The sequence below is a fragment of the Dama dama genome, chromosome 25 (assembly GCF_033118175.1).
Source record: "Dama dama isolate Ldn47 chromosome 25, ASM3311817v1, whole genome shotgun sequence".
Taxonomy (NCBI): Eukaryota; Metazoa; Chordata; class Mammalia; order Artiodactyla; family Cervidae; genus Dama; species Dama dama.
In genome coordinates this window covers 57,632,241-57,655,184 of record NC_083705.1, presented here as the reverse complement: position 1 = coordinate 57,655,184, position 22,944 = coordinate 57,632,241, and the positions used below count along the sequence as shown (strand labels likewise).

Genomic DNA, 22,944 nt, shown 5'->3' with positions numbered 1-22,944 from the left:
TTATCCAGTAAGATAGAAAATCTATGGACCAAAAATGTATATTTAATTTAGATTTTTCTTGTAAGAATGCAATGGCTGAATTTAAAATGACTTCTATCATTTTAAATGCAACCCATGGCCTAATTATTAGCTGTGACAAAAAAATTTTAAGTTATATTACCCTAACTTTGTTATTGTTTCTATTGTTATAATACTTAGCAATATATAGGGCATTTTTAATTTATTCATACTTTCTTAGTGCAATAGGACATAAGTATAAAATAAGAATAGTTTCTTAAAAAGAAAAAAAAAAGCAGTATCTTGTGCCTTGGAGAGATATATAAAGTTGCATAATGTTATTCTGAATTCAGAGTGACACAGTGAAGTGGCATTGTCACAGTGCTCATAAACTGAACCCAAGTTGAGGTTTAAAAAATAAAAATGCCTTTTTTTCATTCTGAGAAGCTCATGTAAACTTGACCATCATTTTTAATCCACTTATACCTTCCATGCATGGAGAAAGAGGAGAGAGGGAAAAATAGTAAAAGGAAACTAAATAAAGATTTTGGAAATGTAATTATAACAAGAATGTGTGTTTTAGAGAATTTTAAGCATTTTAATTTATTCTTTAGTGAGATAAAAAAGAAAATCACTCAAAAACAAAAAACAGCATGATATTTTAAAACAGATGTATTCAAATGGAGAATATGTATTTTTAGACTTTATATATGCATGTAATATACTTAAGAATATAATTTCTATATGAATTTGATTTCATATCAAAAATCTTCACTGCAATTCTATGCTGAGCTATTCAGAGAAAAGTTTCCAAAAGTAATTTTAAGGTCATTATGGAACCTAAACACTGCTGTTGATATTTACATACATATTTATTATTGTACATCTACTTTTCCTGGGACTGAATAAGTTGAAGATACAGTTTTCTGAGAACTCTCTGTATGTGGACATAAATAGTCTTTTAATAGAGTTTTCCCTCAAAAAAAAAGAAAAAATCTATTTAAAGAACTATAGGCCAACTAGTACACGAAGAGATGCTGAACATCACTAATCACCAGGAAAATGTTAACAGCATAATGAGATATCACCTCATATATGCTAGACTGGCTATTATCAAAAAAACAACAAAATAGTGTTGGAGGAAAAAAGAGCCTTTGTGCAGTATTGGTGCAAATATAAATTGGTGTAGCCATTATGGAAAACAGTAGGTAGGTTGCTCACAAAGTTAAAAATAGAGCTACTATATAATCCAGCAATTTCTTTCCTGGGTATTTGTCCAAAGAAAACAAGCACTAACTTAAAAGGACATATGCAAAACCATGTTCACTGCAGCATTATTTTACTGTTATTTAGTTGCTAAGTCCCATCCAGCTCTTCATGACCCCGTGGATTGTAGCATACTAGGCTCCTCTGTCCTACACTACCTCCTACAGCTTGCTTGGGGCTTCCCTCATGGTTCAATGGTAAAGAACCTGCCTGCCAGTGCAGAAGGAGGGGGGTTCAATCCCTGGTTTGGGAAGATCCCATGGAGAAGAAAATGGATACCCACTTCAGCATTCTTGCCTGGGAAATCCCTTGGACAGAGGAGCTGGAAGAGTTACAGTCTATTTGGGTTACAAAAGAGTCAGACACGATTTGGTGATTAAACAACAACAGGCAGCATTATTGCCAATAACAAAAATATGGAAGCAACTCAAATGCCCATTGAGAGGTGAATGGATAAAGAAAATGTATATACAGTCATCCCTTGGTATCCACAGGCTCCAAGACCCCTTGCAGATACCAAAATCGAAGTATGCTCAGATCCCTTATATAAGATGGTAGTATTTGCATATAACCTGTGCATATTTTCTGTATACTGCAAATATTTTTTAGATCACTTATAGTATCTAATATAAGTAAATGCTATGTAAATAGTCGTCAGTATGCAGCAAGTTCAAGTTTTGTCTTTCAGAATTTTACATGAAACTTTTCCCCCGAATAATTTGGCACTTGATTGAATTCTCGGATACGAAATCTGCAGTGATAGAGATATGGAATAAAATCTTGCTATTTACGACAACATGGATGAACTTTGAGGGCATTGTGCTAATTTAAGTGAAATAAGTCAGACAAAGAAAAACAAATATCATATGATTTCATTTATATGTGAAATCTAAAACAAACAAACAAGCTCATAAATACAGAGAGCTGATTGGTGTTGCCAGAAGTAGAGTTGGGTAGTGGGTGAAATGCGTGGCATGGGGTGTTGCTCGCGCACTCAGTCGTGTCCAGCGCTTTGTAACCCCAGGGACAGTAGGCTGCCAGGCTCCTCTGTCCATGGGATTTCCCAGCCAAGAATACTGGAGTGAGTTGCCATTTCTTCTTCCAAGGGATCTTCCCAACCCAGGGACTGAACCCGCATCTCCTACATTTCTTGCATTGGTAGGCAGATTCTTTACCACTAAGCCACCTGGGAAGACCCCAGTAAAATGGATAAAGGGAGTCAAAAGGTTTTTTCTCTTTCTCACATTTACATATTTCTTCATGCCCCTTCCTGACAAAAGACAAACTACATATCCTGAGATAATGACGTATTTCTAATATTTTGAATCTTACTCTCCATTCTCTTCTATACAAATCAAGTTAACATAACTAGAGGGCTTCCCATCACATTACACCTTCTTGTCTTCTTCCTCCTTCTGGTTAATTTTTCTGTTTACTTACCACATCATAGCACCCTCAAGCCCAGCTTTATTCCTTCTCATTTCTTCCATTCACCTGTAGCAGAGCTTGCCCATATCAGAATTCACCCACTCTGAGGTCTAGGCTCATGAACAAGTGTGTGAGTTAGATATTGATGTTCTCATAAAAGTAGTAAATTGGACAAGGCCAAACCTGGTATACTTCGTGTTTACTTCTACATCTTATCTTTAAATTAACCTGTTCATCTAAGCTGATAACAATAGCAAATTAAATTAAAATTAAACTCTGGTAGAATTTTTTAATAACTTAAGTGAATTAATAGGCCTAGTTGTTTCAACATAAAATATGCATGTGTGTGTGTGTGCTAGGTTCCTTCAGCAGGGTCTGACTCTTTGTGACCCTATGATCGCCTTCCCCTGACCATCATATTCTCCAGGCAAGAATACTGGAGTGGGTTTCCATGCCCTCCTCCGGGGGATCTTCCTGACCCAGGGATCGAACCAGCATCTCTTACGTCAGGTGCATTGGCAGGCACATTCTTTACCCCTAGCACCACTTGGGAAGTCCAGCATAAACTATATACCTGTTGAATCACAGAATAAAAGTTGGGAATCGATATTTCCTAGTTACCCAGACTTTATTTTTAATTTAAAATATTCATAATTGAAAGGAAATTAAGATGTCTCTCATTTCCTTTGTGTTGTTTAATTTTTATTGGGTAATCTGCTTTTCAAAAACATGTCCACGTACCTTTTTCAATTTGATAACTCCTTCTTGTGTGTCCTCATCTGTGACGATGTCAAACAAATTTCCCCCATCTCCTGGAACAATATTATATTCAATTTCTGCATTTTGTCCAAAATCAGGGTCCACGGCTCTTATTCTTCCAATAGCTGAGCCAACAGGGGAAGACTCAGGAACTTTCAGATGGAAAATGCCTGATGAGATACATTTATATTTTTTGTTTACAGTGAAGTTAGTAAAATGTATAAGATTACTTGGCTTGAAAATACAGTCAACAGGAAATAAACCAACTGTAAAACATAATAGTGCAAAACCAAAAGACAGTTTGTTCTCCAGTTAAAGGTTATAATTAGGAGTAGTACTTTCACTTTTCACTTCAAAGGATTCTGTTGTAAAATTTCAATCATTAAAAATAGAAAGTGTTGAAATTACTATGAAAAAATATTTTACATACTAACACCATCTAACACTTGCACCTATTATCAAATGTGAAGGTGAGGATATCCACGAAATAAATTGGTACTAATGTAAAAGAATCCAGGATATAAAACATAGATTAAAAAGATGTATAGAGAGATGATAGATGAATAGATAGATGAACACACAGAAAATAGAAGAAAAATATTTAGATACTTAGCAAAATAAGGTTATTCTATTATTTATTAAAAATAAAATATTTATCCTAATATTTATATTATCTTAATATTTATGTATCCTATATTTATAAAATATTTATAGTATAAATATAATGCAATGAAATATTTACTCAATGAGTATAATCATTAAACTAAAAATGACCTTGAAATAAGTATATGAGTGTATATGTATTAAATATATGTACATATATTTAATCTATAATAGATTTAATTATATTGTGCTATAGGCTAATATTAAACTTATATTTAGTCAATTTTTCCTGCATTTCCTTCTAGGTATTTTTGCACACTTTTAAAATCAGGACAGAAATTTCTCTCTCAATTTTTTATCCTTAAAAGAAAAAAGTAAACTGCCAGCTTTGTGCCACCAGGGGGCGCACCAACATTACTATAAATCTGATACTCCGTCAAGCCTAAAAAATAAACTATAAAAAATACAACAGAATCACAAAAAATTATGACATCCCACAAAATTAAAACATACATTGCTTACTAGAATTTGCAAACTTTTATAAGGTATGACATGAAGAAAAAGATATAGGTTATTTTATTGATATCTCACCAATAAAAATAGTTGATTAAACAGTAGTCTGTTTAAGCCAAAATAAGGAAACAAAGAAAATAGGAGGAAATATAAATGCTAAATCAAAACTAAACACAAAAACACAAAGTTTAAATTAATAATGACTTTGATTAAAATTTCTATTAGCTGATTTTGGATTGCAATTTCCTATAAGTAAAGCAACCAGGGTAATTAATTTGATTTGCACTTCTATGTAACTAGAAGTTATAGCAATTAAATTAGGAAGTAAATATGTTTTTGAATGGTGAAATTCATTCAACATACTAGATTACAGTATTACAATCATTTCTTTTTAGAGATATGAGACAAATAATAAATCACATTAGGGAGATTCTGTCAAATAATTTATTCTTTACTCCCAACTGTTTTTATAGGTTTTATTGTTCTTTCACAGTCAGCTTCAAAATTTTATAAATTAATTAGCCCTGGTAGCTCTTAAATCTTGCCATCTGCCTTTCTACCACTCCCCCAAAAAGATTTAATACCATTTGCTCTTATAATGTTAATGCCTTATTTATATCCATTTAATGTTGGAGAAGACTCTGGAAAATCCCTTGGACTGCAAGGAGATCCACCCGGTCCACCCTAAAGGAGATCAGTCCTGGGTGTTCATTGGAAGGACTGATGCTGAAGCTGAAACTCCAATACTTCGGCCGCCTGATGTGAAGAGCTGACTCATTCGAAAAGACCCTGATGCTGGGAAAGATTGAAAGTGGAAGAGAAGGGGAAGACAGAGGATGAGATGGCTGGATGGCATCGCCGACTCTATGGACATGAGTTTGAGTAAACCCGGGGAGTTGGTGATGGACAGGGAGGCCTGGCGTGCTGTGATTCATGGGGTCGCAAAGAGTCGGACACGACTGAGCGACTGAATTGAACTGAACTGAATGGACATTGCCTCAATGGTACATATAAATATATGACATATAAATATATACACAGTCTCAAGAGAGTTAAATATTTACCTAAATCTTTTGTTTGCATGTAATAGAAAATATACAAAGGTAGAAAATTCTTGTTTAATCAGTTTATTTAATAGTGAACTGACTGCATGTTGTTTAATTGTTCAGTCTCTAAGCTGTGTCTGACTCTTTGTGACCCCGTGGACTGCAGCATGCCAGGCTTCCTCGTCCCTCACTATCTCCCTGAATTTGCTCAAACTTAACGTCCATTGGGTCAGTGACGTTATCCAACCATCTCATCCTCTGCCACCCCCTTCCCCTTTGGCCTTCAGTCTTTCCCAGCATCAGGGTCTTCTCCTGTGAGTCATCTCTTTGTATCAGGGGGCCAAAGTATTGGAGTTTCAGTTGAAGCATCAGTCCTTCCGATGAATATTCAGGGTTTATTTCCTTTAAGATTGACTGGTTTGATCTCCTTGCAGCTCAGGGGACTCTCAAGAGTCTTCTCCAGCACCAGAACTCAAAAGCATCAAAAGTGGCTTAGTTGTAAAGAATCTGCCTGCCAATGTAGGAGGCACAGGAGACATGGGTTCTATCACTGGGTCAGGAAGATACCCTGGACGAGAAAATGACAACTCACTCCAGTATTCTTGTCTGGGAAATCTTCTAGACAGAGGAGCTTGGTGGGCTATATATAGGCCCTAGGGTCACAAAGAGTTGAAAACAACTGAATACCAGGCTTTCCAGGTGGCGCTAGTGATAAAGAACCTGCCTGACAATGAAGAAGACATAAGAGACGTGGGTTCGATCCCTGGGTTGGGAAGATCCCCTGGAGAAGGAAATGGCAACCCACTGCAGCGTTCTTGCCTGGAGAAGCCCATGGACATTGGAGGCTGGGGGCTACAGTCCATGGGGTCTCAAAGAGTCAGACATGACTGAAATCTCAGCACACACATGAGCATGCACACACTAACAATACAGCTACCTTCAAAAGAGATATGAGAAATCTCTCTAAAAGAGAAAATGTGATATGAATAGATAGACATAGACCAAATAAGAATACTTCAAGTGGCAATAATGGAGCATTAGGTAGACATTATAAAATAATTTGCATTGAAAAACTCATATTTGTCTATCAAACTAGCAATTTTTCACAGACTATAATTATGATTCATTAGGTTTCATCCCTTAAACCCTTAACAGAGAGGCTAGCCTATAGAGTTGCTTAATATTTGTGGTCTTAAAGTAGGGTTTGAATTTGAGGCAACAAGAGAAAAGAAAAAGAATAAAATCATAGGTAACATTTTTATATACTCAAGGCCTACAGAAAAGGTAAAGGCAGATATCAAGGGGAATTTGTATGAGTTCAAATAGCCATGATTATATAATCAGAACATAATGCAGCTTTTTCAACCCAGTTTCTTTGGAGCGTAAGTGTCTCACAATAACCATATTAAACTCTGACCCTATTGAAGCTCTCCTGAGATGTAAGCAAGCATAAAGATGCCTGAATTCCTGTTTAATGCAGCAAAAAAGCATGTGACACAGTTATTAAAGTTGTACTAAACTTCTCAGTTACAAACTCCAAAGAAAAATGAACAGACATAGCACATGTGAGATACTGTTTCTTTTATTCTTTTTTTCTCAATGCCTACAGTTTATCAGAAACGCATCTTCATCCTTTGCATCTCACTGTGTGCTTGTGATATCGAATAGAAGAAATACCAAAAACCTTGTGATCTGTCATGGTCTAATCTCGTGGTACATCAATAAGTGTTAGGAAAGTTCTTGAGCTTTTCCAATAGAGTGGTGGAGGTATAGGTTGAAAAATAAATGCTCCTTTAACAGGGTGTTTAGTTAAGAAACGTGACTTGGTGTGCTCAGCCGATCCTTCTTGTCTGTCTCTTTGCAACCCCAGGGACTGTAGCCCACTAGGCTTCTCTGTCCACGGGATTTCCCAGGCACGAATACTGGAGTGGGTTGCCATTTCCTTCTCCAGGGGATCTTCCTGACGCAAAGATGGAACCTGCAGCTCCTGTGTCTCCTGCATTGGCAGGCGGCAGTCAAGTGTAGTGGATTTCAAATTAAAAACATGAACAGCTGTACATGGTGGTGATAGTGATACATCACTGGAGCAAGGGGAGTATTGAATGAAATCTTTAGGAAAATATGTGTCTAACTTATAATCTTGGAATATTTCTTACTCTATCCTATCTATTTAAGGGAAGCAAATAAGTTACATGTTAGGTTTAGGTTTAAGTTTAGGTTTGCTTCTCATTTGAATATTTAAAAATAAAAATAATAGAATCAAAAAATCAAGGAAAATAATCTAGTCTGGAATCATCACTTAGGGATTATGATTAGTGAAGGCAAAGTATTTAGCCAGAATTGAGACCATTCAATGTTAGAAAAAAAGTTGAAACTCAGGAAGGTTATCTAAAGGACATCAGATAATACAGAGCATAGATGAAAAAGTTCTCCTTTTCAAGACAATATCCTGAGATATGAGTTCTATGTTTTATAAAAGAACATTTTATGAGGCTAATAACAATAAACATAAGATAGCTATTATTTGTATTATGCTATCAATATACTTTAAGTAGCAGCTTTTAAAAAAACTGTCAGCATACAGTAAGCTTGCAAAACTCGTAATTATCTAACGGCATTAGAAAATTTGTGATTAAAATGAAATACTATCTCTGTCCACAAAAGATCTACTCAATAACATTCCATTAACATGCCTGACCCAAATTAAGATATAATAGAAGTTAAACAGTGGTTTCCCATTTACATCATTTTTGTGCACTGAGGTTTTAAGGTACATAAAGCAAACACATAAAGAGCACTGAATTATCTGTTGTTTACATAAGAGGTATACATATTAGTAAGGTGGGAGATGCATTCATTAAGACAAACATTTCTCAGTAGGACATCATAGTTAGTAATAAAGCCTGCAAAATACGGAACAAGTCAGAAAAGCTGTGCATTAGTCTTGTCAGATTGCTTACACTCTGTCATTTTATTTTCAATGACTTGACATTTTATCGCTTCTAGAAACTCAACAGCAATAAAGCTAGGGTCATTCAGATTAATTCAAAACTGAAGTAAATCTTCAACTGTGCCAAACTTGGATGGCTTTTGATGTACTATGTAATTACACTGCCATCATTTTCTGGGCATCCTACTTTTGACGCATATGAAACATCTTAATGGCACTACCTGTCCAACAGAGATTAAGATATAAAACAGGTGACAAGAAATTATTCACAGTGTCAATACTGATATATACTTACATATTTATCAATATGAATGCTATGCTTAACTATCAGAACTAATAAATGAATTCAGTGAAGATGTAGGATCCCAAATTAATTTGCAGAAATGTGTTGCATTTCAATACACTAGTAACGAAATATTGGAAGAAAAATTAAGGCAACAATTCCCTGTACAGTTCCATAAAGAAGAATAAAATACCTATAAATAAATATAACCAAGGAGGTGAAAACCTCTACTCTGAAAAATGAAAGACATTGATAAAACTATAATCTAAAGATTTAATGCAATCCTAATAAAATACAAATAATATTTCATAGAACTGGACAAAACAATCTTAAAATTTGTATGAAACCCACAAAAGCCACTAATAGCCAAAGAAATCTTGAGTAAAAAGAGCAAAGCTGGAAGTATCATGCTCCCTAATTTCAAGCTATAGTACAAAATCAGCCATAAAAAAAGAATAAGTTTTGCCATTTGCTGCAACGTGGATGGATCTAGAGGGTATTATGCTAAGTAAAATACAAAAATACAGAAAAGGACAAATATCACATGATCTCACTTATATTTAACATTTGAGAAACAAAAGTTGACTTGCATTGTTGAAGTCAATGGCAGAAACCAACACAACTTTTTAAAGATTAAAAAAATATATTTTAAAAATCTGACAAAACAAAAACAGACTCATAGATATTAAGGAGAATGGGGCCTCACAGGTGGCACAGTGGTAAAGAATCCACCTGCCAATGCAGGAGACAAGAGACAAGGGTTTGCTCCCTGGGTTGGAAAGATCCTCTGGAGGAGGGCATGGCAACCCACTCCAGTATTCTTGCCTGGAGAAGACCATGGACAGAGGAGCCTGGCTACAGTCAACTGAACCTGGCTACAGGCTACAGTCCATGGGGTTGCAAAGAGTTGGACACGACTGAGCGACTGAGCGACTGAGCATGCAGGCATACACACACAGACACGGAGAACAAACGATGGGTGATTTCCAGAGGGGAGGGAAGTGTAGGGGACGGGCAAAATAGGTAAAGGGAATTAGGAGCTATATACTTGCAGTTATAAAATAAATATTCACAGTCTTATATTGTACAAAGTAATGAATATAATCAATGGTATTGTAATAGCTTTCTATGGGGATGGATGGTCATTAGATCTACTGTACTGACCTTTTAGTGGTGAGTTTAAGTGTCCAATCACTATGTTGTACACCTGAAACTAACATAATATTGTATGTCAACTATGTGTCAGTTTTTAAAAGTAAATTAATTATTGATACATGCTAAAATATGGATTAACTTTTAAATATGCTATGTTAAGTAAAACATGCTATAAAGGTTTAAATATTGTATGAATCCATTATATGGAGTGTACAGATAGGCAAAGCTATAAAAAAAAAAGTACATAAAATTATGCATGGGATTTGGGGAGGCAAAGGAGAGGGATGGCGGAATTATTCTAATGGTATGCCGTTTCTTTGAGATGATAAAAATAGTGTAGAATTAGATCACGGTGGTGGTTACACAACTGTGTATGTATGATTAAAAAACACTGAATTGTATACTTTTAAAAAACAAAAAAAAAGTTTAAAAAAATAAAATTTAGAAAGTAAATGTGTATTACTATAAAGCTGTTGAGTCAGTGATTGAAGTCAAACGTTAGTGATCCTGTACGTATGATTTACCACCTAGTTACAGAGAAGTAAAATGTTGCTTTATAAACATTTTAGTGTTTTAATTACTTAAGGATGTGTGTGTGTGTGTGTGTTAGTAGCTCCATCATGTTTGACTCTTTTCAACCCAATGGACTGTAGCCCACAGGCTCCTCTGTCCATGGAATTCTCCAGGTGAGAATACTGGACACCACCAAATGACTAATACACACACATACTGGAGTGATTTGCCATTCCAGCATCAAACCCAGGGCTCCTGCATTGCAGGCAGATTCTTTACCATCCGAACCACAAGTTCTAAGCATACAAAATGATCTTTTCTTATCTATAGAAAATAAAAAGGAAATGAAAGCAAACATCATATCGCATAGGATATTGCCTGATATTTTATAGAAAAGATAATAATATCATATGGAGGAAAGATCAGCTTTCTGAACTTTTAGACTAAGACACATTACATTACCAATAGTATAAAAAAGTACAATGTATAAGATGCAATAAAATCATTTTCCTTTGTCTCCCACTGTTCCTTTAGAGTTTCTTCACTGGCCTTTTCTGCTCATCTTTAAATAGACAGTCCTATGTTGACTTTAATTACCAAAATCTGAACTTGGAAATCAGACATTTCTAGTATAGTATATTTATTAATGTTTTGATCCTTAAACAAAATGAAGACTTATCTCGTCTGCCACTCCACCTCCAAGCCAAACTGGACCAGTGCAGATGGGGCTTCAGTTTAGAAGCCAATGTCTTTAGAGGATTACCCTCTGTCCTGTCACTCACTTACCAGTGAAACTCCCACCCTGGTTTACTTCAACACAACATCACTGAATGCAGATTTGAGAGGAGATGTGCAAGTAAGGTCCAATGCTGTGAAGAGAAATATTGCATAGGAACCTGGAACGTTAGGTCCATGAATCAAGGCAAATTGGAAGTGGTCAAACAGGAATGTCGACATAGGAATCAGCGAACTAAAATGGACCGGAATGGGTGAATTTAACTCAGATGACCATTATACCTACTACTGTGGGTAGGAATCCTTTAGAAGAAATGGAGTAGCCATCATGGTCAACAAAAGAGTCTGAAATGCAGTACTTGGATGCAATCTCAAAAATGGCAGAATGATCTCTGTTTTTTCCAAGGCAAACCACTCACTATCACGGAAATCCAAGCCTATGCCCCAATCAGTAACACTGAAGAAACTGAAGTTGAATGGTTCTATAAAGAACTACAAGACCTTTTAGAACTAACACCCCAAAAAAGTTGTCCTTTCCATTATAGGGGACTGGAATGCAAAAGTAGGAAGTCAAGAAACACCTGGAGTAACAAGCAAATTTGGCCTTAGAGTACAGAATGAAGCAGGGAAAAGGCTAATAGAGTCCTGCCAAGAGAACGCTCTGGTCATAGCAAACACCCTCTTCCAACAACACAAGAGAAGACTCTACACATGGACATCAGCAGATGGTCAAAACCAAAATCAGATTGATTATATTCTTGGCAGCCAGAGATGGAGAAGCTCTATACAGTCAGCAAAAACAAGACTGGGAGCTGACTGTGGCTCAGATCATGAACTCCTTATTGCCAAATTCAGACTTAAATTGAAGAAAGTAGGGAAAACCACTAGACCACTCATGTATGACCTAAATCAAGTCCCTTATGATTATACAGTGGAAGTGAGAAATAGATTTAAGGGACTAGATAGAGTGCTGGATGAACTGTGGATGGAGGTTAGTGACATTGTACAGGAGACAGGGATCAAGACCACCCCTATGGAAAAGAAATGCAAAAAGGCAAAATGGTTGTCTGAGGAGGCCTTACAAATAGCTGTGAAAAGAACAGAAGTGAAAAGCAAAGGCAAAAAGGAAAGATATTCCCATCTGAATGCAGAGTTCCAAACAATAGCAAGGAGAGATAAGAAAGCCTTCCTCATCAATCAATGCAAAGAAATAGAGGAAAACAACAGAATGGGAAAGACTAGAGATCTCTTCAAGAAAGTTAGAGATACCAAGGGAACATTTCATGCAAAGATGGGTTCAATAAAGGACAGAAATGGTATGGACCTAACAGAAGCAGAAGATATTAAGAAGAGGTGGAAAGAATACACAGAAGAACTGTGCAAAAAAGATCTTCATGACCCAGATAATCACGAGGGTGTGATCACTCACCTAGAGCCAGACATCCCGGAATGTGAAGTCAGGTGGGCCTTAGAAAGTGTCACTATGAACAAAGCTAGTAGATGTGATGGAATTCCAGTTGAGCTCTTTCAAATCCTGAAAGATGATGCCGTGAAAGTGCTACATTCAATATGCCAGCAAATTTGGAAAACTCAGCAATGGCCACAGGACTGGAAAATGTCAGTGTTCATCCCAATCCCAAAGAAAGGCAATGCCAAAGAATGCTCAAACTACCGCACAATTGCACTCATCTCACACGCTAGAAAAGTAATGCTCACAATTCTCTAAGCCAGGCTTCAGCAATACGTGAATTGTGAACTTCCAGATGTTCAAGCTGGTTTTAGAAAAGGCAGAGGGACAAGAGATCAAATAGCCAACATCCGCTGGATCATCGAAAAAACAAGAGAGTTTCAGAAAAACATCTATTTCTGTTTTATTGACTATGCCAAAGCCTTTGACTGTGTGGATCACAATAAACTGTGGAAAATTCTGAAAGAGATGGGAATAGCAGATCACCTGACCTGCTTCTTGAGAAACCTATATGCAGGTCAAGAAGCAACAGTTAGAACTGGACATGGAACAACAGGCTGGTTCCAAATAGGAAAAGGACTATGCCAAGGCTGTATATTGTCACCCTGCTTATTTAACTTATATGCAGAGTACATCATGAGAAACACTGGGCTGGAAGAAGCACAAGCTGGAATCAAGATTGCTGGGAGAAATATCAATCACCTCAGATATGCAGAAGACACCACCCTTATGGTAGAAAGTGAAGAGGAACTAAAAAACCTCTTGATGAAAGTGAAAGAGGAGAGTGAAAAAGTTGGCTTAAAGCTCAACATTCAGAAAACTAAGATTATGGCATCCGGTCCCATCACTTCATGGGAAATAGATGGGGAAACTGTGGAAACATTGTCAGACTTTATTTTGGGGGCTCCAAAATCACTGCAGATGGTGATTGCAGCCATGAAAATAAAAGACACTTACTCCTTGGAAGGAAAGTTATGAGCAACCTAGGTAGCATATTAAAAAGCAGAGACATTACTTTGCCAACAAAGGTTTGTCTAATGAAGGCTATGCTTTTTCCAGTGGTCATATATGGATGTGACAGTTGGACTCTGAAGAAAGCTGAGCACCAAAAAATTGATGCTTTTGAACTGTGGTGTTGGAGAAGACTCTTGAGAGTCCCTAGGACAGCAAGGAGATCCAACCAGTGCATCCTAAAGGAGATCAGTCCTGGGTGTTCATTGGAAGGACTGATGCTGAAGCTGAAACTCCAGTACTTTGGCCACCTCATGTGAAAAGCTGACTCATTGGAAAAGACCCTGATGCTGGGAGGGATTGGGGGCAGGAGGAGAAGGGGACGACAGAGGATGAGATGGCTGGATGGCATCACCGACTGGATGGACATGAGTTTGAGTAAACTCCGGGGTTGGTGATGGACAGGGAGGCCTGGCATGCTGCAATTCATGGGGTCGCAAACAGTCGGACACGACTGAGTGACTGAAATGAACTGAACTGAACTGAGCATAAGTGACTGTGAGGATGTGGTAGAGCCAGCTCCAACACACAGATGAGGAAACTGAGATGGAAACATGTAGCTACTTACAGTCAGTAAGTTGAACCAATCAAATGTTATCTCTGCTCTAAACTACAGTCCCTTATTCGGTCTGCCCATTTCACTTTACTTTTTTTTTTTCCCCTGCCTTAGTGTCAGTCAAGTGGAGACAATTGTTGGGTTAACAAATAAGCCCTTTACAAATACAAATAATTCAAGTTCTTCTTAATTTCAGCTATACTGATGAATGAAGACTCCAATTAAGGGTGGATTGAGTCTGTTGGATATACTTGGGCAAAGTTCCTCTTTTCAGTGCTTATAAAATAAATATCAATGAAAATGTAGAGAAGAGAGCATTAAGGGATGTAAGAGGTTTCCAGGAAAGGGATGTGACTCTAAAGATAAAATGACTCCTGCACCCAAGAAAGGAAGGCTATTTATCACATCTTTTTCTGTCCTTCCAATTCTCTCTTTCTTTTTACATAGCTCCCACATTTCAAGTGCAATTTTTTTATATTTAATACCATAGTTCTACTGATTTGTAGTTCAGTAAACATGTGGCTATATTTCCGTGTGAAACAAATTACTCTTTATAATATTATTCTTTTTCAAGATGATGTAGTGAAAATTCCAACAAAAACATTCCAAATGAATTATGAAACAAAAACCAATTTATATTATTTAATAATTGTCAGGAGATTCCCTGGTGGCTGGGGGCTTCCCTGGTGGGTCAGCGGTAAAAAATCTATCTGCCAATGCAGGAGATGTGGGTTCAGTCTCTGAGTTGGGAAGATTTCCTGCAGAAGGAAATTGCAACCCACTCCAGTAGTCTTGCCAGGGAAATTCCATGGACAGAGGAGCCTGGCAGGCTACAGTCCATTGGGTTGCAAAAGAGTCGGATAAAACTTAGCAACTAAAAAGTAACAACAATGATTGTCAGAATAATAACTGTTTCTGATTTTCAAATATATGTATATATATATGCACATATATATAAATATATGTGATTTATATAACCACTCCTGCCATTACATAATAGTAAGCATGATGGAGAGCTTGGTGGGAGAACACAACATTTCAAGTGCATCAGTAACCTTCCACTGTACATTCATTTTATGGAGCACATTTGCCATTCCCTTAAAACCTCCATTATATATGCAACACTATCTTTCGTCCTTGTCTATTTAATTTCTGAATCACCTAACAAAACACAATAGGTGGATAATTGATATTTTTCAGTAATTTCACAAAAACAGACCACATCAGAGATTTTACTATAAATTATAAATATATTCAGCATCTTACAAACTAGGGTCTTGAAAAATGTTTGAAATTCAAATTCACCTGGGAATACTTATTTAGCCAAAGTTTGACTTTTCAAAGATTTTTTAAAATATTCTGATGCTAGTCTAGAAAAGTGATATTTGTTAAGTCACTTCCCACATGATATTTTAGTTTCTTTTAAGCAAAACTAATTTTTTCAATAGCAACAAGTTAATTGATCTACAAATTTTATTTATAAATATTCATCATATGTTAATGTATCATGTGCACATGCAATAGTTTAAATACTCTGTAATTGTCCATATTTTATTAGTTGACTATTCCATCTCTCTTCCCTATTTTGTTACTTATACCTAAAATATTTCGCTTTCCTACTACTCCTCATTGCCCTTTGCATAAATTCTATTTTTCATTCTTTCAAGGACAGCTTCAAGTTATTTTTAATGAAATTTGTTCTTGTGTCCTTGCACTTCCATTTTTTCACAGTTCTTTAAATTATGCATTATGTTTTTTCAGTGTTTTAGTATATTTTGGTACACATTTGCTGTTCCACTGATTAACTCTTATTAGATATTTCAGAGATAGCATTGACAGTTTTTTCTTCAACATCCTCTCAGATATACTCAGTAATGATTTGGGTGCCCATCTTACACATTTGTATATCACTGTGTGCATAAGTACATCATTTACTTTACTTCAAATAGTATAATTGTTCATTAATTTAATCTCCCCATTATACACAGAGATGCTTGAGGGAAGAGATTAATTTTTTATCTCCTTTATGTAGTACAAAAATGAGATAGCCATTTATTCTTCAATAAAACTAGCAATCCATGAAACATTATTCACTAAAGGATACAATTTATTGTGTCCAATATTTGGTAATAAAATGTTTTTTATGTACAAAATATTTTGTTTTTATGATTTTTAGTATTGTTTATATATGTTTAACTCATAAATATTTTAGCAGTCCAATTTCTTTGCCTGTTTATGCTTAGACCAATAGTAAGGCAAATATGAAATAGGTTCAAATCATGTGAAGTAAATGGGAATTTAGGATACTTTCATAACTGCAATCAAAAATGTACACCATTGTCAGAAATATGTTTAAATGTTTGAGGTGATAATTTCTAAGGTTCTCCTTAAACTTTCGTCATTCCCCTTCCTGAACTTATACTCAAAATTAAAGATTTATGTCCTCTTCATTCTGATTAAATTCATCCATGCCTCAAGTTTCCTTTATCACTTCTATCTTTATGTTAGAAAAGCTTTCTTTTCTTTTTTTTTTTTTTACTTTGATTTCTCTTTGAAGCGTTCTGTATTTTCAGCTATTTTTTCCTGATTTCCACTAATTTCAGCATATCAACAAAAAAACTATCCCTTAGTTTAAATAATTTCTTTGCCTGCTCTTTATTTTACTTATCTCTGAATCCAGCAGACCACAAAGGCCCTCCTATTCTGCTACTTCAGATTTCTCAATTCTGCATCTATCTATTCCAAACAGTTACCCTAGGTTTGTGCCACATCTTCTCTCTGCTTCAGTGTTTACCAAATTATTTTTCTAACTTATTGATTTATGACATTGCCACTCTAATCAAAAGCACACACATACATAAATATATGTGTCTGTTTCAGGTTCATGGCACTCTGCAACCAACCTTCTCTCTTTCAGTCTGTTAAATTTTTAACTATACACACATTGCTTCTTAAATTCTATATCCTTCATAAGTATTTTGTAACAATTCTAGCTTGATCAAATAGCTGTACCCTCTTCACACCAATGGTTATTCTTATCATATTACAATTTTGGAATTTTATAGTGATTGTTATTTATTTGCACATATAGATATTTGTCTTATAGAGTGCACTGTAGGATGAGAAGAATAAAGAGAGTATTATTCAATTCACATCTCTTAAGAATCAAGGACAAGTGTCATAAATACATGTATTTGATTATATAAAAGTGGCAGGAATTTTTGACAATGCAATTTTCAAAGGCTACAGTAATAATAAAATAAGCTTAAAGCATTTTAAGACAACTGCGGAGATGATATTAACAATCAAAGCATATATTCTTTACTCTGAGTAAAACTGTTTGATAATATTAATATTATTGTTATCATTGCCATCTCAATGACATCCCTTGCTATCCATCTCAGAAGCTCAGCTCCTCTGAGAGTCTGCTGATAGGGCAATGGAACAACCAGGTTCCAATCTTCTATACTTTGCAACATTGGGAACAGGACCAAGTAGATCATAAAAAAGTGTCAGCGCTATTTTAAAAAGACTCATATACTCATCCGCAAAGCACAATATGATATTCACAGGGGCAATACTAAGAAAGGAGAAATAGTTTTAAAGTTCTATTGCTTTTCATTTGGTTACATCTGCTTACACATTCTACTGATATTCAGTAGACCCGTCTCACTGGAGAATTGGGAGTGCAAAGTTTTTCACTGAGCTTGCATTCAAATTGTATTCACTTTGATAAAATTTGAAGTCAGCCTTAAAGCATCAGTATCTGACGTCCATAAACTCTTTGGAAGACGTCTAAGCAAGATATAAAAATGTATATGTGCTTAATTGTTAAAAAAAAGAAAAACTTTCAAAATACTTAATTTAAAATGACCGCAGTTTAGTATGCAGTCTCCACCCATATAGGTGGAATTTTATAGGAATAGAATTTTGTGCGAATTAAAAAATTCTCATGAGATGCAAAATAATTAACTCATTACCTCTAGTTAATGAATAATGAAAAAGCCATCTCAGAGAATCAACACTTGCCCCTTCATCACGGTAAACTGGTGGATTTCAAATTGTGCCCTGCAGACTACCTATACCAGAATTTATTGGAATGCTTATTTACAATTCAGATTTCTAGGTCTAAGCTCTGTCAACTGAAGCACTGCTTTTATCACTACAACATAGGGTCCCAAAGGATTCCTAAGGCAAACATGGTTTGAGAACCACTGGGAGACCACTGGTGAGTAAGTCCCAGATTATTAATTGTATGTCTTATCATCAGGAGATAGTTACTTCTTACTTGTTTTTATGAAAATAGACAAAGACCCATTTGGGAGTTAAACTGAAAGTATTTATTCTACTTAGTGAAAAGCTAGTTTTATAATGTGTCTTGGCTGATTTTTCAAGAATAGAAATAGAATTATCAAATATAATGACTCATGCCTACATTGTATGTGAGAACTGGAAAATTATTGAGTATGAACTCTTTGTGTACTTTTTTAATCCCTAAAATTTATATTGTTTAATGCTTTCTGGGCTTCCTAGGTGGCGCTAGTGGTAAAGAATCATCCTGCCAATGCAGGAGATGTTAGAGACCCAGGTCTAATCCCTGAGTTGGGAAGATCCCTGCAGGAGGGCATGGCAATCCACTCCAGTATTCTTGCCTTGAGAATCCCATAGACAGAGGAGCCTGGTGGGCTATGGTCCATGGGGTCACAAAGAGTTGGACATGACTGAAGCAACTTAGCATGCATGCACACAATGCTTTTTAAACATTTCCTCCCAAATGAAGAGAATATCTAGTTGTCAAATATCATAGGTACATACACTATTAAAGATCAACATTTAATATTTTTGTCTTAGTCATATCTTTGGGAGATATTGAGCAGCTGAGCACAGACACACACATACACACAACCTAAAAGCCACAGATTAGAATAAATTGTCAGAGAATGCTAGAAAAGTGCTATGTGTTTGAAATTTCTTAAATAAAATTTAACTATGGGAATTAAACTGTGTATTAAAGTGGATGCTAAATTGGCACTAGTATTAAATTTGAGAAACATACACAAACAGGACTTTATATCATTAACCCCTTCGTGTATTATTTTTTTCTTACCACTTAAAACCAACACCCAGTTCCAATTAAGGAAAGCCTTAACTTTCGTTTGATCTACACTGTTAAATTTGCATGCAACTGATCTATGCCACTCTTCCAATCTCAAATGTTTTAGTGAAGCTGAAGTAGGCTTTCTCACTTAAATAGTAGTGGAACTTACATAAGACCAATTATTTTAGTCATGTTTCTTCTAGTATTTCATTCAGAGTAATTGCTACCATCTCTTTCTAATTCTTTCACCTAAAATAACATATCCGAGACAGCAATAAGAACAGAAATCCCACCTTTGCCTCAGAGGCATCTTTAGAATCATGCTGGGGTTTTTAACAGTTTATTTGTACTTGACCAGCAGGTGGGAAGCAAGCCCTTGGCCAGAGTCTCCAGATAAACTAAGAGGTGAGATTTGTACATATTTCATTCCCTAACAGGCCCAGAAGGAGACTGTGAAAAGAGCTGAAGTGATTCTCAGCATGTACATATTTGTGCATGCGTGTGCTAAGCTGCTTCAGTCATGTCTGACTCTGAGACCCCATGGACTGTAGCCCACCAGGCTCCTCTGTCCATGGGATTCTCCAGGCCAGAATATTGGAGTGGTTTGCTATGCCTTCCTCCAGGGCACATATTTACATATTCAGCTGTATCCTGGGTACTCAAAATTCAGGAAATATTTTTTCCTATGATGTTATTTAAAGAAATATATAAATCTATATAAAGTTTTAAATTTTCAAATTGCATATTAAAATCAAACATAAAATATATAAATATGCACAAATATATCTAAAAATAAATTCAAATCATGAACATGTATCTTTAGTGTGGGTGATCTCAGTCATCCTCATAACAATCAAACGTTGGGCACCTGGAAGAACGTGAAAGTACATTTTCTAAGGCTGGATCTGAGTAGCTGATTTTAGTTTCTTATTCAGAATAACTTATTACATGGTTTTACTGAGAAAATTTCAGTGTCAAAGCTCACCATTTTCCGTTTAGCAAATGGTGAACAAAGAGAAAGAGACTTTGTGACCATTCTGGGTGTAACTGGGTTCATATTAATTCTAATAAATATCTTCATTAATTACATATTGTAATGACTACTTCCTTAAAGATAAACAAAATATTGTAAATTTTAAACTATTAAAAGAGCCAATCTCAACCTGAATGCTAAAAAAGTAATGATAGGATGAAATGAAGAGATATGTTTTAAAGAAACAGATCAATATTTTTCAATAAGTAAAAATATTTTTATCACCATTTACTTAATTCAATAATTAATCTGGGCATCCTATCATCTTTCTATATTATACATTTACAATTTAAGAAAAAAATAGATAGCTGGATATATGTATGCATATATTTGGGCTTCCCTGGTGTCTCAGACAGTAAAGAACCTGCTTGCAATGCACCAGACACAGATTTGATCCCTGTGTCAGGAAGATCCCTTGGAGAAGGGAATGGCTATCCACTCCAGCATTCTTGCCTGGAGAATTCCATAAACAAAGTAGCCTGGCGGGCTACAGTCCTTGGGGTTGCGAAGAGTCAGACACAACTGAATGACTAACAATTTCACTCTCATGTGTATATTTATGCATAATTCTGTAGTTTTTGATAGTTTGTTCAAAAAGGAAGATCAGATATTGCTCATTGTGCAGTAGGCATTTTGGCTGATGCATTTAATTCTTTAATTTTAGATAGTTTTTATGTTAACTGAAGGACAATAACATTGTTCTCTGGGGTGAATTTTAATATTTGTAAGTGTTTTGTTTGTTAAATTAACAAACTGTAACATGGCTACAATGGTATGTTTTATAAAGTAACTATTGCACAAATATTATCAATATAATTGAATCAAAATTCCTATAATGAGAAACAGTCAGTATAAACAAATATGTTAGTTATTAGATGAAAACAGACCTACTTTTATTTGTTTATTTTTTGGCCACACCACACCAAGCCACTTATGGGATCTTAGTTTCCTGACCAGGGGTTGAACTTGGGCCACCACAGGGAAATCACTGAGTCCTAACTAGTGGGTTGCCAGGGAACTCCCCAAAAAGCAGATTTACTTTAAGATATTGTTTATGACTAAGAAAATGTCTTAAAACAAATATTAATGACCTATGTTCCACAGTCAAATTTGTTTACCATGCAAACAGTTCTTACATGCTTATATTGAAAAAAAAGCAAACACTTCTTTACATTTCCTATAAATTACCTCTTTTCATCTAAAACATGAAAGGCTTTATTTCACCTAAGTTGCTTTCTTATTCATTACAAAATTATTATTACAGAAGAGATAAGTGAGAGAAGTATTTTGCCTAATGTGAATTAACCACATCACTTAATTTATTTGATCTCATAGTGTATAATTTAGATAAGCTTGTTAGATGGTTTTGTCACTTAGAATTCAAGTAATGGAAACCACCAGCGTTTTGCTGGTAGCTTGTTTTGACAGATGGAGATCCTCTACGGATGTATTTGATTATAGCAGATGGAAGTTATATGACTATATGTAAAAGATTTTACAAAGAAAACTTTTAATCTTCATCAGACTGCAGGTAGAGCTCTTTTAATATACTGGCATTGTTTCTCTTTCTAAAGCAGTATTCCCTCCTTTTTTTGTGAACAGTACTCTATATTATCTGTGGGACTTTTTAGTGCAAAACACTATCAAAAGTAAATTGCCTTTTAAGAGGCAAAGTGATAAAAAGTTAAGAATTTGAAGTCCTTTCATAAGATGAGGTCTTCGGTTCTCCTACCAGGGGGTTGTGTGATCTTGGACAAGTTACTTAACTTTTAATAATAATACAGCCTTTCTATTTTATGTCTAAAACTGAGAAACTACTAGACAGTCATTGTAAAGCTAAATGGGAATATATATGCAAATCACTTTGCATAATGCATGACACATGGTAACTTATTAGTAAATATCATTGTCACTATCATCAAATTAAATTGGTAGGAAATTTTGATGCTGCAGGAACCATCTATTTTGCAACAATAAAACAGTAAACTATTTACACTTGCATCATACAAATGGCTATGCCATTTAATTTTATTTTCATTTCTAACAGATTTATAGAAGGAAATGGATGGAAATGGGTGCTTAACAATGTTACACATGCATATGTACACACACAAAGTCAAAACAAATTATGATTAGTAAATTTTATGAAATAATTCTTGTGCATTTTTAAGCAATGATAAAATGTAGCTCCATGAAGTTTATCTGAGGAAGGATTTTTTTCCAGTATAATTGATTAATAGATAAGAACAAATATAGCTGGTTATGGGAAATTCTCTTTTTAAGTTACAATATGTATGAAATCTATATTTTCCTGATTTTTATATTCAAAAGGTTAGTATTTCAGTTTGTCATTTTATGTCATATTTTCAGTTTAATTGATCCATGTGAGAAACACTCTTGGACAAAGAGCATTGGCTTCTATAGAGGTGGCTTTTCTGTTTTTAAATGTATTCTGTATTTTCCTCTGAAGGATGTAATTCAAAATGACAGCACATTAAAAAGAGCTTGACACAAGTCATGTAAAGTTTCA

At 35.3% G+C, this 22,944-nt stretch overlaps 1 protein-coding gene across 2 annotated transcripts in view; it reads right to left on the bottom strand.

Moving 5' to 3' along the window:
* Positions 1–22,944, bottom strand: part of CDH12 (cadherin 12) — a 305,281-nt gene that overhangs the window by 56,449 nt on the left and 225,888 nt on the right. For both annotated transcript variants that reach the window (XM_061129640.1, XM_061129641.1), the window contains one exon: positions 3,433–3,620. In XM_061129640.1, the coding sequence (XP_060985623.1) occupies positions 3,433–3,620 (188 nt within the window). The remainder of the gene's footprint in view (positions 1–3,432; positions 3,621–22,944) is intronic.